The sequence below is a fragment of the Phyllostomus discolor genome, chromosome 1 (assembly GCF_004126475.2).
Source record: "Phyllostomus discolor isolate MPI-MPIP mPhyDis1 chromosome 1, mPhyDis1.pri.v3, whole genome shotgun sequence".
Classification (NCBI taxonomy): Eukaryota; Metazoa; Chordata; class Mammalia; order Chiroptera; family Phyllostomidae; genus Phyllostomus; species Phyllostomus discolor.
In genome coordinates, this window is record NC_040903.2 from 91,647,481 (window position 1) to 91,673,207 (window position 25,727).

Here is a 25,727-nt window from a genome sequence, read left to right on the forward strand (position 1 = left end):
TAACATTTCATATAATAAGGGCTTGATGATGATGAACTCCTTTAACTTGACCTTATCTGGGAAGCATTTTATCTGATCTTCCATTCTAAATGATAGCTTTACTGGGTAGAGTAATCTGGGATGTAGGTCCTTGCCTTTCACTTCAAATACTTCTTTCCAGCCCCTTCTTTCCTGCAAGATTTCTTTTGAGAAATTGGCTGATAGTCTAATGGGCACCCCTTCATAGATAACTCTCTCCTTTCCTCTTGCTGCTTTTAAGATTTTCTGTTTGTCTTTAATCTTGGGTAACTTAATGATGATGTGCCTTGGTGTGTTCCTCTTTGGGTTCAAGTTCTTTGAGACTCTCTGGGTTTCCTAGACTTCCTGAAAGTCTATTTCCTTTGCCAGATTAGGGAAGTTCTCCATTATTTTTTCAAATAAGTTTTCAACTTCTTGCTGTTGTTCTTCTCTTTCTGGTACCCCTATGATTCAGATGTTGGGATGTTTGAAGTTATCCCTGAGGTTCCTAACCCTCTTTTTAATTTTTTAAATTCTTATTTCTTCATTTTATTCCAGCTGAATGTTTCTTTCTTCTTTCTGCTGCAAATTATTGATCTGAGTCCTGGTTTCCTTCCCTTCATGGCTGAGTGCCTGTCTATTTTCCTTTATTTCACTTTGGGTAGGCTTCACTTTTTCTCGTATTTTGCAACCATACTCAACCATTTCTATGAGTATCCTGACTACCAGTGTTCTGAACTCTTCATCTGATAGGTTGGCTATCTCTTCACTGCTTAGTTCTATTTTCGGAGCTTTGATGTGTTCTTTCATTAGGGCCATATTTCTTTGACTTGGCACACTTGTTATGTTGTAAGGGACAGATCCCTAGGTACTCACCAGGGTGGGCCAACCCACTTTACTGCATTGTGGTGCTGTATGTGGGAGAGGGTTCAAGTGTGATATTCCTTGCTTGACTCTCTGCCAGCCTTCAGTCACTTCACTTGCTACCCAGAAGCAAACTGGACCCTTCTGGTGCTGATTCCCATGTGGATGGGTTTGTGCACATTCTAGGACCCTGTGGGTCTCTCCAGTGAACTCTCCTATGAGGCTGGGAGTCTCTCTCACTGCTGTAGCCCCCACAGGTTTTTGCAGCCAGAGGTTTTGAGGTTTTCTTTTCCTATGTTGGAACTCTGGGTTTATCTCACTCCCCAGTTTTTCTTCCCAGCTTATCTGCACACAAATGTAAGACTGCTGGTCCTTCAGCTGCTGCCTTGCCATGTGTCATCTCCACACTAGTTGACCATCTCTGTCCCTCCTACGAATTTGTATGAATGTATATTTTTTAACTCTCATTGTCAGACTTCCATACAGTTTGATTTTCTGGCAGTTCTGTTTTTTTTTTTTCTTTTTAAATTTGTTCTTGTCCTTCTTTTGGTTGTGTGAGGAGGACAAGATACATGGCGAGATACATACACCATGTATCTACCTATGCCTCCATCTTGGCTGGAAGCTATATATCTTTTGTGTTTGTTAATTTTGTTGTGGAGGTTGGGTTTGAAGAGTGATTGAAGCAGAGGCATCACTATGTTCTAGATTCTGAGCAAAAAGGGGAGAGTAGGTGAGGAAAGTGGAGAATAAGGGTGGAAAATTTGGCTTAGGCCAAATCATGTAGGCCTTGCAGATTATATTAAAAATGCTAAACCTTAATCATCATGCACTGATAAATGCATGATACTAAATGCATGATAAATGATGATACTAAAGTATCATTATATAAAATTAAAAGAAAAAATTGAATGGAATTATGTCAAGAAAATCAATACAAATATCTATACTGATCAATGCTGACAATTAATCAGCAACATTTACATATAGAGGGAATTCCCTTTCCTGGTCGGGTTGGACCTGGGCTCACTCATGGTGCTGGAGGGAGAAGATGGAGTGCCAATTTTTGGAACACCAGAAAAGACTGTATTAGGGGAACAAGAACCTGAGTGGAATTTTGAAGCTGAGTATAATAAGCCATAAAACTAAAGATCAAGTTGAGTCTAAAGAAATATTAATTCCTTTAGGATTTAAAAACAACAACATCTGAGGTCAAAGAGTAAGGGCTGAAGGTTGAACAAAACCTGGATTTGTCTAAGTAATTTTCTGGAAAAGCTGTATTTTCATCTGGGTTGATTCTTATGAGAGATACAAGGTGATATACAGCATCAAATGTGAAGTAGGTATATTCACATAAAAATTATCCTCATTTTGTGCATTGATATAATGGAAGACATATTAAATGATCTGGTAAAGTCAGGCTATACTGTATTTATGGCTCACGATTCCACAGAGTAGCAAAATGAGGAGTACTGATCTATTGTTTATAAGCTTTACTATGTTTCAATTAGAAAAAAAAACAATTGGAATTGCTTTGAACCATTATTTCCACTTCACACCTCTCACATTTTTTTCTTTTCTTCCTAGATCACAGTAATGCCCCCCTAATCCAACTTTCAAGCTGTCTCACTTTTTCAGTCTATAATACCTCTGAAACACATTAGACTTGAGTTTCTTAAATTTTGATTTCTGAGCAGATAGGTACATTGCCATTTGGATTTCTATTCCCCTTATTATCAATCTGTTTTTGCTCTTTTCAGTCACCCAAAATATGCCAAGTCGAGACAAGAAAGCCAGTTTAGAGTTGCAGCCAACTTAGAGCAGAGGGTTCTGCTTTCAGTAAGTGGTGATATACTACAAATAAATCACTAGATATACATGATGTGTTCATCTAATATATATATATATATGTATTTATTTTCTAATTATAAACATAACTTAAAATATCTTTAGAAGATACAACTCATTTGAGTTTAGCCTTTCTGATTTATTATTTTGGATAGGGTTCACTATATAAGATTGCTCATTTAAGTGGCCTTTGAGAGTGAAAGGGTCTCTATTAATAATGTTCATATAATAGACATAAAGTAAGACTATGCTGGTGAAACTGGGACATTTCATCATCCTATTTATAGGTTCTATATTGGCCCTCAGTTATATGACATCTTATAAAGTTTTGGCCTTAAATCCTGGCTGGTGTGGTTCAGTAGATTGAGTGCTGGCCTGCAAACCAAGGGGTTGCCAGTTAGATTCCCAGTCAGGACTCATACCTGGCCAGGGTTGCAGGCCAGATCCCTGGTGGGGGGTGCATGAGAGGGAACCGCACATTGATGTTTCTCTTCCTCTCTTTCTCCCTCCTTTCCCTTCTCTAAAAATAAATAAATTAAAATCTTAAAAAATAAAGCTTTGGCCTTAAATCAAATAACTATATAATAAAAATGTGTAGCATTGATTGACATTTAAATACACATGGAAACTTCATTTAAAAATCCTTGCCCTTAGATTTAAACCCTCTCTTGTTATATAGAATTTTAGCCTACTTTTGTGTGTAAAAATGATTAGCCTATTGTTTTCTAAAGTCCAAGGTTCAGGAGTTAGGACAGCATGTTTAAATTTACCTCTTATCACCTGTATGCTATATAAGTAACTAACACTATATAGATAACTACATGCTAGTCTTCATTTTTGAGGTAAAGGTCTCATGCTTTTCTTTAGTATTAAGATTTGTGTATAGTGTTTCTTTCTGAAAATATAACAAATTATTATATTTACAGATAGGTCTTCTGAGAGTCAAAATTAAGAGAACATTAGCAAGATTTAATTGAGAAGCTTTGAATATGTGAGAAAACAGATATATTAATATTTATGCAAAAAACTAGAATGCATTCTTTTTTAGCCATGTGATTTTAGCAATAATATCTTTTCATAATCTGATAATGATAGCTAAGGAAATGAAAATATTTCACAAGAAATTGAAGAGTTCTTGAATGACATATTTTATTTATTTACTTTTTTTGTTTTGAGGCATTTTTTGTTTTGTTTTCAATTTGGAATACTAAAAGTACATATTTAGTCCTGGATCTAATGTAAAATATTTTTTAAATAGGAGAGAGGCAATAGTTTTGACTTTATTTTTCATTGCTGTTATAAAATAAATCTCTTCACACTTTTTTCCTGAGGCATTTTAACTACATGCTTCTCATAATTGAAGTGTGTGCATGTTTGTTAATCGTGTGCATGTCTGTAAGGCAAATGAGATATTTTTCATAGACAAAATGCTTTTTATTAGGCCAAAGCTTCATGTTTTTAGGTGTTCCCATTCATATTATCCTGTCCTTTTTCTTATCAGCTACTGGTTGTATGGGCAGGAAAGGTCTGAACCTAATGTTGCTATAAAGATTGGTCACTGGAGAACAGCATAGAATGTGGTTATCTCAAAAGACAAATGTGTTAATCCTACTACTCTATTAAGAAGGGGAAAGATAAACCTGACAATAAAAAATGTGAAGAGTCATTTTGTTTCTGTGGTATTAAAATATATCTGGAAATATATGTTTCTTCCAAAGTAAGAAAAAGGAAAGAAATCCTGCTAGTCCTAAAAGTGTCATTAGACACTAGCTGCTCTGAATACAGATTTATATTTATCTGTAAGACATCCAAAGCTTCTGCACAGCAAAGAAACAGAGTGAAAAGGCAACCTATAAAATGGGAGAAAATATTTGTCAACCATATATCTGATAAGGGATTAATCTCCATAATATTTAGGGAACTCCAACAACTCAATAGCAAAAGAACTAATAACTCGATTAAATATGGGATAAAGACTTGAATAGACATTGCTTTCCTATTCATATAAAAAGAAGCCTTAGGAATTTAGAAAACTAAGAAATTAGAGTGAATTAAAGTTGTAAAAGGCTTTGCAAAGGATACATTGAAAGAATTTAGTACTTGGGTATCTGAAAAAAAAAGAGAAAATGAAATCATGGTAAGGGAACAAGTGACATAAGTCTTGGATTTTGTGAGTAGCATATTCCATTGCCCTATATTCTAAGGTGATAATGCAGACTGAGTTTGGGCAGTGATTGATGTGAAGTGGTATAGGGTTAGGACATGCAAAATGGTGTAAAGAAAGCTTCTAAATGGTCTTGAATACTAGGGTGAAGAGTTTGGATAGTTTCCTCTATACAATTTGGAGCCAGTGCTGTAAAACAGAGGTGGTATGATGTAATCATTATTTTCAGAAGATAAATGAGCAGCACTATTTTGGGTAGATTAAAGTGAAGTCAGAAAGTGCTAAGCAAGAAATTTGAAGAAATTATTTTTCTCACTAAAATCTAATGTGACTAGCTCTGTGACTTTGGGGATGTCACTTAACCTCTCTAAGTTTCAGACTTGTCACCTGTAAAATGAAGTGACTGAATGTTTCATTATGATGGAATAATAAAGCCATTTAAAGGACATACTTCTAAAGCACACTTAGGATTTGTTGATAAGTTACCTTTAGTAAAATATTAATTGATGAAAAAGAGTATATAAAATTTTTTTCAGAGTATGATCCATCAAAAATTAAAACAAAACAATGCTAACAAATATAATTCACTTTAAAAGGACTGGAAGTAAATGCAGCAAAATCATAAGGGGTTTTATATAAGAAGTAATTTTTTATCTTTTTCTCTAAAAGAAAATTGTACTGCAACAACAATTAAAATAAAACAGCTTGATTTTTAAAAAGTAATGTTTTCATTATTTTTAATATTTTTATACTTTATAATCATGATAACCATATACTACTTTTAATAAAAATGAATAAAAGAGTCTTTGATTCCAGATTAGAACTTGGGTATCTTTGTTGTAGTATATGGGAAGTTTTCCCAAATGGGAAGACGGCAATTCGTATGCACGCAAAGAGATCTGAGAGAAAATCTGAGGGCAGTTGGCAGGACTTAGTAATAGGGTGAGAATTTAAAATCTTCTTTATGATTTGCTTTTTTCCCATTCAGTTTCTTTACCTAAAGAGGACCTCTGGAACAAATTTTCTCCCACTGGGCATATCTGACACACCCTTAACTGGTGGTCAAAAGAGCAGTTAGGCCTCAGCTACTCTTTAGAATATCAGTTATGTTTATATTTGACTCAATTAATACTTTCACAGTGGCTGTTCCAAGCTCTTGACTCTCCTTTTAAAATATCTAATTCTCTGTTTTTACTTATGGTAGAAATTTCTTAGCAAAAATGTGCTCAATTTGACCCTTATCCTCTATCTGTGCTGTGTGTAAGTATTAACAGTGCTTCATTTAACTCAGTAAGTATATGCATTTGGAAAATGAGTTGTGTGGTTATAACAACTTTAGAAAGCATATGAAACTATTTTGTAGTTGTGTTAGGGGTTTCCAAAATCACTCACAAGGTTCATGACTCACTAGAAGAACTCCCAGGAATCAGAAAAACTGTTACACTTACAATTACTATTTATTACAATAAATAATACCAATTAAAATCAGCAATGGGAAAAGGTACTTGAGACAGAGTCTAGGAGAAACTAGACACAAGGTTACAGGAATCCTCTCCCAGGGGAGTCACATGGATGCACCTTATTTCCCAGCAATCATGTGTGATAGCATGTGAGAAATGTTGTCAAACAATGAAGCTCTGCTGAGCTATAGTGTTCAGAGTTTTGGGGGCGTTCTGTCACATTAGACAGGTCTTACTGGAAATGCGCAGTTTGAGCAACCCAGACCTTCTGAGTTAACCCTTTCCTAACAGTAGTTTATAACTGTGAATTCTACTTTCTGAAGCCCTTGACTTACACCTGCTTATATTCTTTGTATTATTTTCTCAGGGAAGAAAAGAAGGGACTAGAGAAAGTGATTATGAATATTAAGAGTCTACAGAGCATCATGGTTAGGATTAATATGAATTATTTTGTTTAATCTATACAATGATCTCTTTAATGAAGTGTGCTCTACCTTAAGAGAGACTCTTGTGTCTCTGTTTTCAACTAATTTCTTTAAATAAATAAGGTTTACATTTTTCAGGTGTCAGCACCTGAAATACTGCTTTGAAATTACCTTCTTATGTTCCTAAGAGTCTTTTATATAAAGTGAGTTATCTTTCTCATAATGTATCTTATTGTTGCTGTATCAGTTGGTTGATTCAGTAGGTTTTCTTAAAAGATTTTATTTATTTATTTTTAGAGAGAGGGGAAGGGATGGAGAAAGAGAGAAACATCAGTGTGTAGTTACCTTTCACATGCCATCTATTAGGGACCTGGCCTGCAAACCAGACATGTGCCCTGACTGGGAATTAAACTGATGACCCTTTGGTTTGCAGGCTGACACTCAATCCACTGGGCTACACAAGCCAGGACACAGTAGTTTTGTTTTGTCAAATCTCTTCCCCCTTTATATCAAGTGCATTCACTCTATGTTTTCTTTTTATCCCTTCAACCTATCCTTTGCTAGTTTTATTCTTTTCTTTCCCACTCCCCATTTCATTTAGTAAATATGGAAGATTAGTTATTTTGAAAATACACTATAAATAAATGCAGGATAAGATATGGCAAACTCCTTTGAAATACGAAGCTGAGTTTTTAAGAAATCAAGAGCTTTTGATTATACTGGCCTTGTAATGCAGTTTGGTATCAGGTATTGTGATCCCTCCTACTTTGCCTTACTTTCTCAAAATTGTAGCAGCTATTCGGGGTTGTTTATGGTTCCATATAAATTTTTGAAATGTTTGTTCTATGTCTGTGAAATATGCCACTGGTACTTTAATAGGTATTGCATTGAATCTGTAAATTGCTTTGGGTAGTATGGACATTTTGATGATGTTAATTCCTCCAATCCGTGAACATTATATATGTTTCCACTTGTTTGTGTCTTCCTTGATTTCTTTCTTCAGTGTTGTGTAGTTTTCTATATATAGGTCTTTTACTTCCTTGGTTAGATTTATTCCTAGGTATTTTATTTTTCTTGTTGCTATATCAAATGGGATTTTTTCTTGATTGCTGCTTCTGCTGTTTCATTGTTGGTATACAAAAATGCCTTTGATTTCTGGATAGTGACTTTGTATCCTGCTGTTTTGCCAAATTTGTTTCTTAGGTCAAGCAGTTTTTTGGCACATTCTATAGGATTTTCTGTGTACATTCTCATGTCATATGCCAACAATGACAGTTTGGTTTCCTCCTTTCCGATTTGGATACCTTTTTTTACCTTTTCTTGTCTGATTGCTGTGGCTAAAACTTCCAACACTATATTGAATAAAAGTGGTGAAAGTGGACAACCTTGTCTTGTTCCTAATCTTAGTGGAAAAGATTTTAGTTTTTGCCCATTGAGTATGATGTTGTTTGTACATCTCTCATATATGGCCTTTATTATGTTAAGGAACATTCCCTCTATTCCCACTTTGCTGAGTGTTTTTATCATAAATGGGTGCTGTGCCTTATTGAATGCTTTTTCTGCATCTATTGATATGATCATGTGATTTTTGTCTTTGCTTTTATGTATGTGATGTATTACATTTACTGATTTGTGAATATTGAACCATCCTTGCATCCCTGGAATGAATCCCACTTGGTCATGGTGTATGATCTTTTTAATGCATTGTTGGATGCAGTTTGCCAATATTTTATTGAGGATTTTAGCGTTTATGTTCATCGGCTATATTGGCCTGTAGTTTTCTTTCTTTGTTGTGTCTTTATCTGGTTTTGGGATTAGGATGATACTGGCTTCATAAAAAGAGTTTGGGAGTCTTCCATAATTCTGGATTTTTTGGATTAGTCTGTGAAGGATAGGGGTTAGATTTTCCTTAAAAGCTTTGTAGAATTCTCCTGTGAAACCATCTGGACCAGGACTTTTGTGTGTTTGGAGCTTTTGATTACTGCTTCAATTTCATTTGCTGTTATTGGTCTGTTCAGGCTCTCTGCTTCTTTTTTATTGAGTTCTGAAAGATTATATTTTTCTAGAAATTTGTCCATTTCACCTAGGTTTTCAAATTTCTTGGCACACAGTTCTTCATAGTAATTTCTTAAAATCCTTTGTATTTCTGTGGTACCAGCTGTAATCTATCCTCTTTCATTTTTGACTGTGTTTATTTGGATCCTTTCTCTTTTTTCCTTGATGAACCTGCTTAAAGGCTTGTCAATTTTGTTTATCTTTTCAAAGAACCAGTTCCCGGATTCATTGATCCTTAGAACTGTGCTTTTAGTCTCTATGTCATTTAATTCTGCTCTAATCTTGGTTATTTCCTTCCTTCGATTTTCTCTGTGCTGTCTTTGTTGCTGTTCCTCAAGTTCTTGTAGATGTAGGGTTAGGTTGTTTGTTTGAAATGTTTCTGTCTTTTTTTAGGTAGACCTGTATGGCTATGAACTTCCCTCTCAGGACTTCCTTGGCTGTGTCCCATAAGTTTTGGGTTGTTGTGAGTTCATTTTCATTTGTTTCCAGAAACTTTTTGATTTCTTCCCTTATTTCATTCTTGACCCATTCATTATTTAATAGCATGCTATTCAATCTCCATGATTTTGAGTGTTTCAAGTTTCTTCCCTTGGGGTTGGTTTCTAGTTTCAGTCCCTTGTGGTCAGAGAAAATGCTTGGTATAATTTCAATTTTCTTGAATGGGCAAAGGACTTGAACAGACACTTCTCCAAGGAGGACATACAGAGGATACTGAGACACATGAAAAGATGTTCAATATCACTGGCTATCAGAGAGATGCAAATTAAAACCACAATGAGATACCACTTCACACCAGTCAGAATGGCCATCATAAACAAAACAACAGACAACAAGTGTTGGAGAGGTTGTGGAGAAAAGGGAACCCTAGTGCACTGTTGGTGGGACTGCAGACTGGTACAACCACTATGGAAAACAGTATGGAACTTCCTCAGAAAACTAAAAATGGATCTGCCTTTTGATCCAGCAATTTCACTGCTAGGATTATATCCTAAGAACCCTGAAACACCAATCTAAAAGAACATATGCACCCCAATGTTCATAGCAGCACAATTTACAATAGCTAAGTGTTGGAAGCAACCTGGGTGCCCATCAGTAAATGAATGGATCAAAAAACTCTGGTACATTTACACAATGGAATTCTATGCAGCAGAAAGAAAGAAGGAGCTCTGCCCTTTGCAACAGTGTGGATGCAGTTGGAAAGCATTATGCTAAGCGAAATAAGCCAGGTGGTAAAAGACAAATGCCATATGATCTCATCTTTAATAGGAACCTAAACAACAAAACAAAGAAACAAGCAAAATATAACCAAAGACACTGAAATAAAGAACAGACTGACAGTGTTCAGAGCAGAGAGGAGAGGAAATTTCAGGGGAATTTCAGGGGAAAAGGGGAAGGGTTTACAGGAACAAGGATAAAGGACACATGGATTAAAACTAGGAGCTGGTGGAAATGGGAGGGAGGAGGGGAGGGCTGGGTGGGTGGGTTGGGATGGGAGTAAAAGATAGAAAATTGTACTGCAACAACAATTAAAATAAAATTAAAAAAAAGAAATCAAGAGCTTTTAAGAAGTATCATCTCCTGAGTAATGGGAAGTTGTTAATACTTTGTCTACCTTGTGAAAGGTGGGGGTTGGCATTTTGATTACCACTTAGGGGAGAGGAGTTAGTTTAGGGACTAAAGATATGTAATAAAGAAACTGATACCTATGCTCAAAGCCAGGATTTTCTAAGGGCTACACTATATCCAATATAATAGGAAAAAGAAAACAAACGAACAAAAAACCTATTAGAAGGTATTTTGTTTTTGCCCAATTTTTAAAAACAGTTCTTTCCTGACAATTCATATTGGCAAATCTGTTTTCACTCAAGTTTCTCACTCGTGTTATACTAGCTTCCTGAATTTGAAAGGGTTCAGTGTAATGTCTGTTGAATAAGCAACCAAGACTACCCATCCCACTTCTAAATTTCTATTTCTATTTCTGTAAATTTGCATGTAATATGCATCCTTTGTCTTAAAGTAAAATTAGAGAGTTTATAAAGTAAGAAAATATAGGTTTCATGAAATCCTAAAAGATAGAATACCTCATGGGAAAGAGGTACTTCGAGAAAAATACAAGTATGAATTTGAAAGTGATCCCAACAAAGAAGAGGGAAAGTAATTTTAACATGTCAGCATGGCCACAGAATTGGCAAAGAAAAGTCCTCAAACTTATATAAAGTTCAAGCATAAAGGATATACAGGAAGGTGCACTAAGAAACTCAGACAGAATTAAATTACATGCCTTTTGGTTTAGAGTGTATGGTTAGGAATCTGACAGCATTGATTAAAACTCCGGCACTGCCATTCTTAATGGTTGTGGGACCTTGAGCAAGTTACTTAAAGACCTTAACTTATGATTTACTCACTTGATCAATGGACAAAATAAAAGTACCTATATTAGGTTTTGAAGCTTAGCTGGGAGATTACAATGCATGGGAGATTCTGTCAGTTATCTAGCATCACGCCCATTTTCCCCAGCCCCTTATCCCTTTCTCTGTCCACAGCAGAAGCTGGAAAAGCTAAATGTTCTTTTCTTTCATTTCTTCTAGGGTTGGTTATGTAATCTTGTTTTGTCAGTGAAACCTAAGATATCTTTTGGGGTATCTTTGGAAAAGGTTTGGCTTTTTATACAAAAACAGAGATTGTTCATGCTATCTTTCCCCCATTTTTCTTGACTTAAAAATAGATTTTTGTATTTAAAATATATTTGTTAAGTGTCCGCCTATTAAGAGAAGAGGTTGTTCTAGGCACAAAACACATCGTGAAGAAAACAGACAAAAAGCCCTGATCTTATGGAGCTTGCTAGGGAGACATAAAATATAACCCTTGAGAAGGTGATAAATGTATGGAAAGTAAGAAAAGGTTAATGGCATTGAGAATGCTGGGAGGGGGTGGACACCAGTAATAACTATGTGATCAAGATAGGCTTTCCTGAAAGTCACTCTGTGACAGAAGTCTGAGGGAAGTGAGGGTGTGAATTATGTGAATAACTAGTGAAAAGGTATTCCAGCAGATGGGGCACCAGTGCAAAGGTCCTGATATAGAAATATGGTGAGTAAAGAAGTCAGTCTGACTGAAATAAGAGAGGGGGGAAGAAGTGAAGGATGAAATTAGAGACAATGTGTGAGAACGAGGCTGTGGCAGCTATCTTGCCAACATGAGAGAACTGAGAATCACATACATACCTACATTGTCAGGCAGTTGAACCATCACTAAAAGCCATCTAACTCAACATTTCTTGTTATTGAGGGAATTAATTACCCATTTGTTTAAGCCACTTGGTGAGTTTTCTGTTATTTGTGTATAAAATCGTTTCTAATGGACAAAAGTGTTTAGTTTAATGGCTGGCATAGGTAAGTGCTCAAAGTGTGTAGGTGAAAATGGTTATGTGTGCATCTCAGGACTAAGCCATCCAGTATGGAGGACAGCAGACCTTTAAAAAAAACAACAGAAAAAGTTCCAATAGCCATAGTAATCAGAAGACAAAATATGATATTTTAGGAGCTTATGAGTTCCCTATTACTATGGTAATTTGTGAGATATCTTAAATGTTCACAGAGTTGGGTCTGCTGTGCCCTTTGCCATATTTGATAACAAAAGTTTGTTAAAAGATGGCAACAATGCTGTCAGTATAATTTGTTTAAGCCCTTTGTATGTATGTATGTATTACTGTTATTGTATTAGAGTTGTCCCAATTTTACTCCATTGTTCTCCCCTGCCCCTCACTATTCCCACAGTCAATCCCTACCCTGTTGTCCATGTCTGTGTGTTATTTATACTTGTTCTTTAACTAGGCCCTTCTCCTTCTTTCCTCCCTTATCCTCCTTTTCCCTCCCCTCTTGTCCCTGTCAGTTTGTTCATTGTTTCCATGCCTCTGGTTCTATTTTGCTCATTTGTTTGTTGTGTTCATTATCCCTTTAAAATCCTACCTTTTTATCCCACTAATTGTCATTGATAGCTTTATCATCTAGATGACTAGATTTTGGATATGAAGTTATTTCACATCTAGTAAATCCTGACATAGCTGTGACCAAGGACTTTGGTCTTTTGTGTGTGGTATATGGCTGAAATAAATCTATTTCTCAATATATTTTTTTGTGGATAAATTTTTACCCCCGTTTCCACCAATAAAAGAACTTACTGGAGAAGTTCAACTATTAACTGACACAATCACTTTGCAAGCATTTTGCAGAGGGGATCTAACTGGGTAAAGCCTAGAACCTAGACTGGATGTAGTTAAAATTTCATAGTAATTTTAGCTATAAAATGTATGGATTTATTTATGAATTTTATTTCAGTCAAGTTGTTATACATAGCTTTGTTCTTTTAAAAAATTTTATGTTGTCCTTTAATTTAGTATGATAAAGATACAAGTTGATACTATTTGATGTGTGACAATGTAACAAAATATATTAAAGACTTAATGGTAAAGTAATGTTGCTGTCTCTAATTCTCATGAGTATGTCTGTTTCCTAATATTTTATTCAGTCATGCTTCATCTATCATTATCTAATGACCATCTGTATAAAGAAAACTAAACCTGATGTAAAGGTGATAATGTTACATAGAAATGGCTAATTGGAATATCCAAGAACTTTTAGAGAAAAAGATGAGGTTCTTAAGCCCAAAAGATAAATCAGCTCAAATGACTGTCATAGTCTTATAGTACATCTTAGATAGGAGATTAGAAATCCAGATGTGAAGATTAACTATATTTTCAAACAAGTATTGAATTGTAATATTATTTTGAGAATGTTCATTTTATTATTTTTAACAGCTGTTTGAGTTAGAGAAATATTTTGTAAAGATAAAATCACATGCACAGATAATATGAGCTTCCCCAAGTTTTCTTAACTGATTTTAATTTAGGTTAATTAAATAATATAGTCTCATATAAATTAGTATAAGGCTGATTTATTCATTCAAGATTTTATAAATTCTAACAGAACACGTGTTTTCCATAGATATTGAGCTAACAGCTTTTCTGACATTTTATTATGACAATATCAATTTTACTAAAGATCTTTCATTAAGAATGTTTAACAAGATGTATCAAGCTATAATATTTTATAATTGGAGTATAATTTAACAGACTTTTGAATTTATGAGATAATTTCATGAAATCAATAGGGTAAGAGGAAAATTGAAGAAGAAAAAAATACCTTCAGTTTTAAAGGTATCTTTTGTACAGAGATTAATACATACTTTTATAGATTGATTTAAAATGAAATAAAATTAAATATGCCATAATTCCTTTTTGATTTTGAATTTGATTTATTTGATTAACTAAGGACATTCTTTCTGTACAATTTTTATTATTTTGTGGAATGGGCTCTGAAAGAACATCCGTAAGCTATTCAGTGAAGAGCAGCTGACCGACAAGACCAAGGCAGCGTATCTGAAGCAGCTGCCTGGGTCGTAGAGCTTGCTCCTCCGTCACAGGCCAGCAGCCCCCGAACCCGCAGCATCAACTGCCTGCGTGCCTTGGCGCCGCCCCAGTGTGGCCTGCTGAAGTGGGGCGAGGACTTCGCTTCTACACTGTCAAAAGCAAAGCGCCCAGCAACCCTCCGGCCAAGTGGGTGTAGGGTGAGGGGCCCCTCGACGAGTTTCCCTTTTCACCCCACGGCCCGAACCTGGCCGGTGTCAGCCAAGACTGCTGCTTGTGCGCCTCTTGCACTTAGACTTCAGGGATTCACGAAGAGCTACTCTGGAGGCCTGCTCTGCGTGTCCTGGGCCCCTGACAGGTGCTACATCTTGATGGGTGGTGAGGATGACCTGGTCACCATGTGGTCCTTCACCGAGGGCTGCAAAGTGGCCCGTGGCCATGGCCCCAAGTCCCAGGTCAATGGCCTTTGACCTCTACACTAAGGTGGCTGAGGAGGTGGTAGCAGCCTGGGTGAGGGAGCAGGCAATGTCAGGAGGAGGAGGAAGGACGAGGAGCCTGAGGTGGCTGGCCCAGGCTCGGCACCAGAACCTTGCTCTCCTGGGTGCCCAGGCTGGCTCCATCACCTACCACTTCTGCTCCGCCCGCCAGGACACGCAGTTCTGCTTGTGGGATGTCAGGCGCACCTTTCCCGTTCTGGTTCCTGGCCCGCACACCACGCTTCCTGGCAAGCCCAGTGTCGTGCCACCTACCACCAGCAGCTCTCGGGGTGTCGAGCCAGGCCTTGGGCCCAAGCTCTGCTCACTGTCCAACAACCTCCCACAGCTGTTGGGCAGTGGCAAGGCGCATGGCCCAGGCATGGAGTTGGAGCCAGGCAGGCCATTTAGATTACGATGCAGGAACAGGGGGACCGGGAAGGCATAGGGAGCACAGGGCGCAGAGAAGGAGCACAAGTGCTACCACAGCCTGGGCAACGTCAGCCAGGATGTGGCGGCAGCAGGGACAAGCCCAGTGTCTCCGTTCCCCACAGCAGGCTGAACCCAGCCAAGGTGCGGGGGACAGTGCTGTGCCCGCGCCTCCACCATGTGCGGCTGTGAGAGCCCTTGGTGTGCAAAGTCACCCAGGAGCAGCTGACTGTCCTCTTCTTGGAGGGCCTCATCTGCACCTGGGCGCGGCTGTGCAAGGCGTTCACAGACAAGGAGGTGGAGGGCCAGGCAGGGGAAGGAAGTTAGCCCAGGTTACCCAGCAAGTCAGTGGTGGAAGGAATCTCCTCCCAACCAGGAAACTCCCCAAGGGACACAATGGTGTGAAGTCCTGAATGTCGGGCTCCCCACCCGGCCATCACTCTTCCACCGACTTCACAGATCAACGAATCAACAAGCCTAACCACAGTGGATGGACTGCTCTGGTCCCCTCCTCCTTGCACAAATTTGGGGGACAAAGGGTCCCTCCAAACTGACCCTGGAGGGGTGCAGTGGCTCCTGGGGCCTCATTCTTCTCCCCACCCACTGCCAAGTACAATAACCCCTTCCACTGAAGCATCCGTGTTAGCCTCATCCCTGTCCCCAACGCGTGCCCACCTCCGAGAGCCCACATTCGGCCCAACAATGTGAGATCTTCCTTCTGCTTCTGGTGCCACCAGCTTGCTCCGAAAACAGACCGGCAGCCAGTGCTGTCTCAGAGAGGGCAGGGCCTGAGCAGCCCACAGTGGCCGGAAGCGCAGGCAACTCTGCTCTCTCTGACCTGGGGGAGTGAACGCACGACACACAATGCACAGATGGTGTGTTTCAGAAGGGAACACCTGGAAGCTATATAACTTTACTAACTAGTGTCAGCCCAATACATTCCATAAAGAAAGAAAAAAACAAAACAAAACACAACTGAGCCCTGCTCCCTCAAGGAGCCAAAACTTGAAGTCACAGGGAACAGGGGGCAGCAGCAAGATGGGCCAAGTCACGTGCTGCCCAACGGAAGCTCCTCCCGCGCCTGTGCAGCCCAACGGAAGCTCCTGCCATCCAGGCCCGGAAGTGGCGGTTGCTCCGGAAACCGTTGCCTAAGGTGGAAATAGGCGATCTTCTGCAGCTATTCCCCATCCTGCTGTGGCATTTGAGAACGTGGTCTTTCCTTCTGGAGTGATTCTCAGGCCCTCTAAGACAGCCTCAGAGGTGGAGCCCAAGACCACAGCGCAGATGGAGCCTGAGTCCCTGCCCAATCTGGAGAAGCCCTGGCGGCCTGAGCCAGACCGAGATCTGGGGGCGGCTCTGAGGGCTGTGCGGCCCCAGGCCTCCCGGGAGAAGTTGGACCCGGTCTTGGAGTCAAGTCAAGAGCGGGAACTCGACATGAACTGGAACTCAGGGCAGCGTGCGGAGCCACTAGGAGCGGAGCAGGAGTCACTTTCCTCCTGGGTGTCCTTGAAGCCAGAGACACCAACGTCCAGGTCACTGTTCTTAACGGAAGTGTCTCATAAGCGCCGCTGCCGAACCAACTGCCTGGAGGCTCCACTGTCCCAGGCCTTCCAATGGTTGGGAAAGAAGGTGGGCTTGCACCCCTGGGTCTTCCTGCTGATGCCCATACTGCTGACGGCTGTGCTAGGCACTGGTTTTACTTACCTGCCCAAAGATGGAAAAGAGGACCTTGAGGAGCAGTACACTCCAATCGGGAGTCCCGCAAAAGCTGAACGACGCTTTGTGCAAGAACATTTCACCACTGATGACTCAGATTACTTCTCTGTCTACAGGAAGAGCACCGAGGTCAATTTTGCTTCTATTCTAGTGGTCTCTAACACTGCCTCTCTGCTGGAACAAGAAGTCTTATCAGAAATTAGCAAATTGGACCATATGGTGCAGGCTCTGTATGGGACACAGAAAAATGGAAAACAGATCCTGTATAGTGAGGTGTGTGCTAAGATCCAGGGCTACTGCGTACCCTCCAACCCACTCCTGTCTGCCTGGCAAGTGAACAAGCAACTTGACCTGGAAAAAATCACCTTCCCCATCTACAAGCAAAATGGTCAGCCCATGAGCTTGGCTGGCACCCTTGGAGGAATCATCTTAGGCCAGAGGATAGGTACCAATCAGGTACTCTTGGAGGTCAAAGCCATGCGGCTGCAATATTACCTGAAGACTGGAGGAGAAGATAATGAGCACAGCAAGATGTGGTTGATCCATTTCCTGAAGCAAATCAACAATATTGAAAAGAGTCCGGCCTTGAAGATGATCCAGGTACGTCGTAGCTGGTGTTAATAGGAAGGCCCAGACAAAGTGGGAAGGATAAGAAGGCTTATACTAAGGACCATCAATAGCAATAGCGCTCCCCTGGTATTTTGTGGAGTCCTTGAATTGAAGCTGGGTGTACACTAGCGTTTTTGGTACTTAATCCGACTTTCTTAAACTAATACTGTAGGATGCCAGAAGCTTTAGATCATTGGTAATATTCTGGTGGAAAACACAAATCCTACAAACTCAAGATAGGTTTGTTCGGTACAGACATTGAGCTTCAGGTTTAGTTTCAGGGATTGGTTTTCCAGCCAAATTACTTGGAAATTCTTACTTTTAGTTAAAGTCTTTGGTGTTATTGAAAAAGATAACTAGGTTAATATTTTTCAAGTAAATTATTGCATAGTGCCAGGCACATGCTAACTGTTCAGTGTTGTTGGGTCAGCTAACCTAATAATACTTCTGAATGGTCTGGTGAAAGTGAAATACCCCCTGGAAAAAGGCTTTGAATACCAGGCCCTTATGAAATGATATTTATGCACTGGACATAGTGAAAGATAGCAACCTAAAAAAGTTTAGAAAAAGCCACAATTTCTTTATTAATAATTTCATAGTTTTATATAAAACTTAGATTTTGTATATTCAGAAATTTTAAACTTTGGATTTTTAAAAATCTTTGGACATTATGCCAGAGATTTGTGGGAAGAAGCATATCTATATTCTTTTTTTCTAAAAACATAATTCATGTATTTTGATCTTTTAATGAATTTGGACAGTATTTTCATCAATAAGCTACAGTGTTTCAATTGTGTTTGTAACAAATATTTTTATTAAAGTTATTTACCTAAATATATTTTTGTGGCAGGTGGTCTACTTTACGTCACTTTCTAGACAACAGGAATTTGAGTCAACTTCTACAACAGTGATTCCTTTGTTTTACGTGGCATACTTTCTAATCATATTATTTTCAATCTCATCATGCTACAGGTAAAACACTTTCATTAATTTTTTAAACCTTAGTGTTTAAAAAAATTGTGGTAAAACATGATAACATGAAATGTCATTTTAACCATTTTAAGTGTATGATTCTGTAATGTTAATGACATTCACACTATTGTACAATTATCACAACTATCTGTTTCCAAATATTTTTAATCACCCCACACAAATACTGTAACCATTAAGCAATAACATCCAATTGCCTCCTCCCAGCCCTGGTAAACCCTTAATCTACTTCCTATCTCTATTAACTTATCTATTCTAGAGATTTAATATAAGTGGAATCATATTATATTTGTCCTGTAACTTGCTTCACTTAGCACAATGTCTTTAAGGTTCACCCATGTTGTAGCATGTATCATAACTTCTTTCCTTTTTGTAGCTGAATAATATTCCCTTGTATGTCACACCACATTTTATGTATCCATTTATCTATTGATAAGCACTTGGAATGTTTCCACTTTTTGACTACTGTGAATAATGCTGCAGTGAACATGAGTGTACAAATAATTGCTTGAGCCCCTGTTTTCAATTCTTTTTCAATATATACCTAGAAGTGGGATTGGTGGGTTGTATAGTAATTCCATGTTACGTTGTTGTAGAACTGCCCAGCTGTTTTCCACAGAGGTTACACTATTTTATACCCCATCAGCAATGTCTTCACTTCCTCACCAATGCTTGTTATTTTCTGTTTTATTGATTATAGTCAGTCAAGTAGGTGCAAAGTAGTATCTCACTGTGGTTTTGATTCACATTTCCCTAATTACAAATGATAAGTAACTTTTGATATGTTTATTGACCATTTGTATATCTTCTTTGGAAAAATGTCTATTAAGTCTTTGCACTTTTTTTATTGGGTTGTTCTTTAGTTACTGAGTCTTGTTGATGAGCCCTTTATATATTATAGATGTTAATCCCTTAGCAGACAGATATATATGATTTGTACATAATCTCCCACTCTGTGGATAATCTCTTCAGTTTCTTGATAATGTTCACTAATGCATAAAAGTTTTATTTTGATAAAATTCAATTTATCTATTTTTTCTTTTGCTAATTGTGCTTTTGGTGCTATATCTAAGAATCTACTGACAAGTTACTGTCAAAGTAATGCACATTTACCTTATGTTTTTTTCTAAGAGTTTGTGGCTTTAGCTCTTATATTTAGGTTGTTGATTAATTTTTAGTTACTTTTATATATGGTACATAGTAGTGATCCAATTTCATTCTTGTATTGTACATGGAGAATCAGTGGCTCCATTTTCATAGTTGACTTTCCTAGTCTTCAAGTGTAGTTTCTCTATTCTACTAGAGCTATCTAGAGGCAGGTATCATTTATTTGTCTTGAAGCCATTAACAAGCAAGGAAACGATAAAACCAGAAGTCATCAATATATTAAAATATACTGTTGTGGTTGGTGGGGAGATAAAGTATTGAATCCATACTTTAAAATACTGTGTATATATTCCCATTTATGTTTGTCCAATAAAAACAGGCATAGGTTGTAGACTACAGTTCAAATCTTTTATTTCTTTTTGCATCTAGTAGGAACTTTTCTAGAGCCCACTTCACAAGTAGAGGAGATACCTTAAAAAATGTTTTAGAAGGAGGCTTTCATACTTTTTTGTTAATCACAATACATATTGACCTAGCTTTGAAATACAGGAGCTATTTAGGATTGTATTTTTGGCTAGTTGGAGTTAGGGGTTCAGAGTCAGTACCTATGTACAGGTAGCCTCTGTGCTGGAGCTCTCCCTCCACTTCTGTTTTATTCCATTCACATCCCTTTGAAGATCCAAATGAAATTAACCATCTGCAGTGCTTTAGTGTAACTTTCTCACTTTCTCCTTCTGAAATGCTGGCCTATGGAGTAGGACTTGGCTACCTATATACAAATCACCCAGGAAAGTTTGGTAAAAGTACAGATTCCTGATTTTTCTGTTCCCTCTTTTTTTGAGTGGGGGGCTTACATATTGCCTGGGAATTAAAGCTCTCTAGCAGTCAGGTATGGGAATCATTGCACAAGAGGTTCCTGAATATGTATCCAAGTCAAGAATTTTATGCATTGATGGAATTTCAGTATGGAAGCTACCGCCAAAAATTCCATAATTTTTCCCTTCAAATTTACAGGTGTGACTGTGTACGAAACAAAATGTGTGTTGCAGCCTTTGGAGTAATTTCTGTTGCCTTGTCAGTGGTGAGCGGCTTTGGCTTCATGTTGTATACTGGGGTACCATTTGTGACTATAGTTAAAAATTCACCATTTCTTATTCTAGGTGAGTAAAACAAAATGTGAGGCTATGCACTGTGTATGTGGGTGTGTAGGATAGATAAGGGGAGGGGCTTGTGTTAGATTAAGAAAATTAATTATGTTTAGGTGGCTCTACAAATCCAAAATGAGGTGTCAGGAAAAAGAAAATCAAACTGAGCCCTGGGCTGGAATAGCCAGGTTGGTTGGAGAGACATTTTGTGCACCAAAAGGTCATTGGTTAGATTTCATTCAGGGCATATACCTAGGTTGTGGGTTTGGTCCCAATGGGCATGTACAGGAGGCAACCAATTGATGTTTATTTCTCATGTCAATGTATCTTTCTTTCTCTCCCTTTCTCTCTCTCTCAAATCAATAAATGTATCCTTGGGAGAGGATTAAAAAAAGAAAATCTAAATTTCCCCAAATGGAAATACAAAGAACATGAATAGACAGTATATACAGACGCATGTACATGCACATACACACCCAGAAATGGAAAATACAAGTCATGGAAAATATAAGAAAAAAATATTTGCTCTCTCAGTTAATTAAGGGATTCAAATTAAACCAAAAGTGAGACACCTCATTTTCTTATTAGATTAATAAATATTAGTAAAATTGAAGGTTTGGGGAAAGTTGTGTGCAAATGAACAGTCACACGCTGCTGGAAGAAATGTGCAAATTAGTACACAACTTTGCACCAAGTCAGATTTAAATATTGAAAAGGGAATGCCTTTGACATATCAATTCCACTTCTAGAAGTGTGTTCTAGTAATTGGCCAAGTGCTCAAAAAGTAGAATAATATGTTATTTTCAGTGTAATTTAGAGTAAGAAAATACTGAAAACAACCTAATCCTATATCAACATGGGATTGGTCAATTCAAATACAGCATCTTAAAATTTTGGAATCATTTCAGTCTTTAGAAAGTATGTATATAATATTAAGTGAGAAATAGTGGTTATGAAATAAGATGTTTGAAATGGAGTGGCACAGTTATAAATTCTGGATGGGTAAACATCAAAATGTTAGTGAGAATTATCTCTGAAGTGTGGAATTACAGCTTAAATTTTTCTTTGTATTTTCCTGTAATTTCAAAATTTATTTTACAATAAGCATGAAAAAACAAAGGTCTTTAAATTTTGGAAAGTAACCAAGTTGGAAGAAATAATGTTTGGTTTCTTGGGTTAATAGTAGATCAGCTGTTGTTGGATATCACCTTCTTTATTCTAGCTCTTCAGGGCATACCTTCATACACACTCACACTTAATCGTTCAATGTTTCCAACAGTTGTAAATAATTATAGTTAAAGTGTGTATAACTGATTTAATAGAAACCATTTTTGTATAGTTTGTGTGTACAGAGGAGTGTGAATGTGTGTGTGTGAGTTTGTGATTCCAGCAACTCAAGAACTATGTGTGGATCATTTCTTAATGATGTCTTATAAATAATAAAACTAGCTATTAAATACCTAATTATCAATGAGTTCATTCTTGATTCTCCACACTTTTGATTCTTCCATTTTGTCTAGCTGAGTACAATTTAAATCCTCAAAGCTGGCAGCAGTGGGAGTTGATGACAGACTACAAAGACTTCTGTCAACTTATATCCTTCTACCTTGATTATACCTGTAGAATATCTGGATTAGAAGCAAAGTTGCAATTCCCAGTACCCTACCAGGCAATCCATAGAGATAATCCCCAAAACTTTTAAGATCAGCATTTCAGTTCCAAGTATTGATTGTATCAGCACACACAGAAACAGAGGTGTTCATGAGTGAAAGTAGTATCTGCTCTAGCAGAAAGCCTGAGGAGATAAAATTTATCTGCAACATGCTCTTGCTGTTCTATTTGTTGTCCTTCTTTCCCAATCTTTAATGACAATTTCAAAAATCTGCTTTATTCCAAACCAATCATGAAATGCCATCATGGAAAAGAATTAACTACCTAGTAGGCATTAATATGTAAAGGATCCTTGAGATTCACTTGAGTATATATTTCTGCTATCAAGACTACTTTCATTTTAATGATAAAGAGCCTTATATTGGGGAAGTGAAGTTTGAATGATAGCATTCTAGCTATCCAAAACATACCAGCAGGAAAACTACATTTTGTGTGTGTGTGTGTGTTTATAAGCTATGTAGTGTTTCTCACATTATACCACATTGATAGCTACATGTTAAATACAGAACATATAAGTCCAGCTTATATTTTAAACAATAGAATGTTGGCTCAATGTGTTTGTGCATTAGTATGAAATTACTTATGAGAGGAAATGGTCTCTGAAGTAACCTAGTAGAATCAAAGACACATGGTAATTTTGCTTTGACTAACAACCAGTCAGTTAGATTTCCTGACTCATAATTGAAATACCCTAAATGAAGACTAGGAGTAGAATATACTGTGCTATGTGCAAAGAATAGGAGTTATGTACAAAGCACAGAGTTACTACAGAAGAAAGAGTGACGAATTCTGTTGTGGATTCAGAGGCAACCAGAGAAAGAATGAGAAAAGGTAGTATCAAAGCACAGATTGGGCAAGGTATATAAGACCTTAAGTGATGGAAAAAAATGGTTTAAAATGATCTGTTTAATTTTTAATGGATATTAATATTTATGAAGATTCTGTTTCTGTTTTTGACAGGTGTTGGGGTTGATGACATGTTTATCATGATTTCTGCCTGGCAGAAGACCAGCCTCACAGATAGCATCCAACAGCGTATGGCCAGAGTCTATTCAAAAGTGGCAGTGTCCATTACAATCACCACCATCACCAACATCTTGGCCTTTTATACAGGGGTCATGACCTCTTTCAGGTCCGTACAATATTTTTGCATTTATACAGGAACAACCCTGTTCTTTTGTTATTTTTACAATATCACCTGTTTTGGAGCATTTCTGGCCCTGGATGGTAAAAGAGAAGAAGTCTGTCTACGTTGGTTAAAAAAGACAGATAGGCCTGACCAAAAATGTTTCTCATTAAAACGATGCTGCTGTCTCCCATTTGGTTCTCTTCCAGATGAACAGGGAGCTGATATCCATCCAATGAATGCGTTCTTTAAAGACTATTTTGGACCTGTTCTCACAAGCACTAAGTCCAAGATTTTTGTAGTGCTTCTATACATTTTGTACCTCATAAGTAGTATATATGGGTGTTTCCAAGTGAAGGAAGGTTTAGACCTTCGAAATTTGGCAAGTGATGATTCTTATATTACACCATATTTTAATGTAGAGGAAAAGTATTTTTCAGATTATGGTCCCAGGGTTATGGTTATTGTTACTGAACCTCTTGACTACTGGGATAAATATGCTAGGCAAAAATTGGAAAGATGTCTGAGAGATTTTGAAAACAATCGCTATGTAGATAAAAGTCTTACAGAGTTTTGGTTACAAGAATATGTGCAATATATGGAAGATAACAGACAAGATATAAAGGATAAGAATACTTTTATAAACAGTATTTCAAGTTTTGTTATGAAATTTCCACTTTTCAAATATGATATTAATATTTCATCATTACATGAAATCAGTTGTTCCCGGGCCTTCATTCAGACTACAGATATTTCTTCTTCAACCAACAAGAAAAAGATGTTACTCCAGTTACGAGATTTGGCTGAAGAGTGTGAAATTCCCCTAATGGTGTATAACCAGGCATTCATATATTTTGATCAGTATACTGCAATAATAGAAAACACTGTTCGAAATGTCATTGTTGCATCAACAATTATGTTTGTTGTTTCTTTATTGTTAATTCCTCATCCACTGTGTTCCTTATGGGTAACTTTTGCTATTGCTTCTGTGATTGTAGGAGTAACAGGCTTCATGGCATTCTGGAACGTCAATCTTGATTCCATATCCATGATTAATCTTGTCATTTGTATAGGGTTTTCTTTTGATTTTTCTGCACACATTACCTATGCATTTGTTTCCAGTTCTGAACCCTCAGTAAACCGAAAAGCAATTGAAGCATTGTACATGCTAGGCTACCCTGTGTTACAAAGTGCAGTTTCAACAGTTATAGGGGTGTGTGTTTTAGCTGCAGCTAAAGCATACATCTTCAGGACATTTTTTAAGATTATGTTGCTTGTTATGTTATTTGGGGCTGTTCATGGTCTAATTTTTATTCCAGTATTCTTAACCCTATTTTGAAGTCTTGTTTAAAATATCCACTAGCAAATCAAAGGTCAGTTATAGAATTCCTGATTGTCCCAACTCAAACTGATAAAAATGCACTATTAACAATAGTCATTGATAAACTAAAAACAAAGGCATGTTTCCTTGACTTGGAAATCCCATTTTTTAAATATATTTTTAAAGATTTTATTTATTTATTTTTAGAGTGGGAAGGGGGGAGATAGAGAGAAAGAGAGAAGCATCAATGTGCGGTTGCTGGGGGTTATAGCCTGCAACCCAGGCATGTACCCTGGCTGGGAATCGAACCTACAACACTTTGGTTCGCAGCCCGCGCTCAATCCACTGAGCTATGCCAGCCAGGGCTGGAAATCCCATTTAAAATGTTATTGAACATATCCTGAGAAAAATTAGCCTTACATGAAAATATCTATATTACTCAGTCCATATCTTACCTTCTGTTAAAAACTTAAGAATGAGTAAATCCACATTACAACTCCAGAACCTCTTTTCTATTGACTAAAAGATTTATAAAACAAGTGTATCTCTTTACAACACTTAAAAAAATAAAAGATTTTTACTAAATTAGAATGTGTTGTCATCTTTATTAAGGTCTATATAATCAAGAATAAAATATAAATTTCCAGTTGTTTTTCCCTTTATTTAATCACTAGAAGTTGATGCATGGAATTTAAGTACTTAATATGTTATACCATAAATGGAATCTTTTCACTGTAATTCCTATTTTTATTATTATGTAAAAGTTCACCTTACGTGTTTTCCCAGTCTGGGGCTATTCTATGTGTTTTCTTAATGCTATGATGAACTGAAGTTTTTAAAGTTTTGAAATCCAATTTATGGTATATTTTTTGTTAGTGCTTTCTGTGTCCTAAGAAATGTTT

General features: G+C 37.4%; 1 protein-coding gene and 1 pseudogene across 1 annotated transcript; both read left to right on the plus strand.

Annotated features, from left to right (window-relative positions):
• The first annotated feature begins 1,893 nt into the window (after window positions 1-1,893).
• On the plus strand, window positions 1,894-15,545 carry LOC114491980 (annotated as a pseudogene).
• An 879-nt stretch (window positions 15,546-16,424) lies between these two features.
• PTCHD3 (patched domain containing 3) lies at window positions 16,425-24,920 on the plus strand. The gene is made up of 4 exons (XM_028505523.2): window positions 16,425-17,456; window positions 18,316-18,437; window positions 20,577-20,722; window positions 23,339-24,920. Exons 1-4 carry the CDS (start codon window positions 16,425-16,427, stop codon window positions 24,841-24,843), a joined length of 2,805 nt encoding a protein of 934 aa, XP_028361324.1. The 3' UTR covers window positions 24,844-24,920.
• Window positions 24,921-25,727: the final 807 nt, after the last annotated feature.

Bases quoted from the DNA above. Each gene is read 5' to 3' on its own strand.
- PTCHD3 (XM_028505523.2), top strand. From the start codon at position 16,425: ATGGAGCCTGAGTCCCTGCCCAATCTGGAGAAGCCCTGGCGGCCTGAG. The intron at 17,457-18,315 runs GTACGTCGTAGC...TTTTTGTGGCAG, and splicing joins CGGCCTTGAAGATGATCCAG to GTGGTCTACTTTACGTCACT. The intron at 18,438-20,576 runs GTAAAACACTTT...TCAAATTTACAG, and splicing joins TCAATCTCATCATGCTACAG to GTGTGACTGTGTACGAAACA.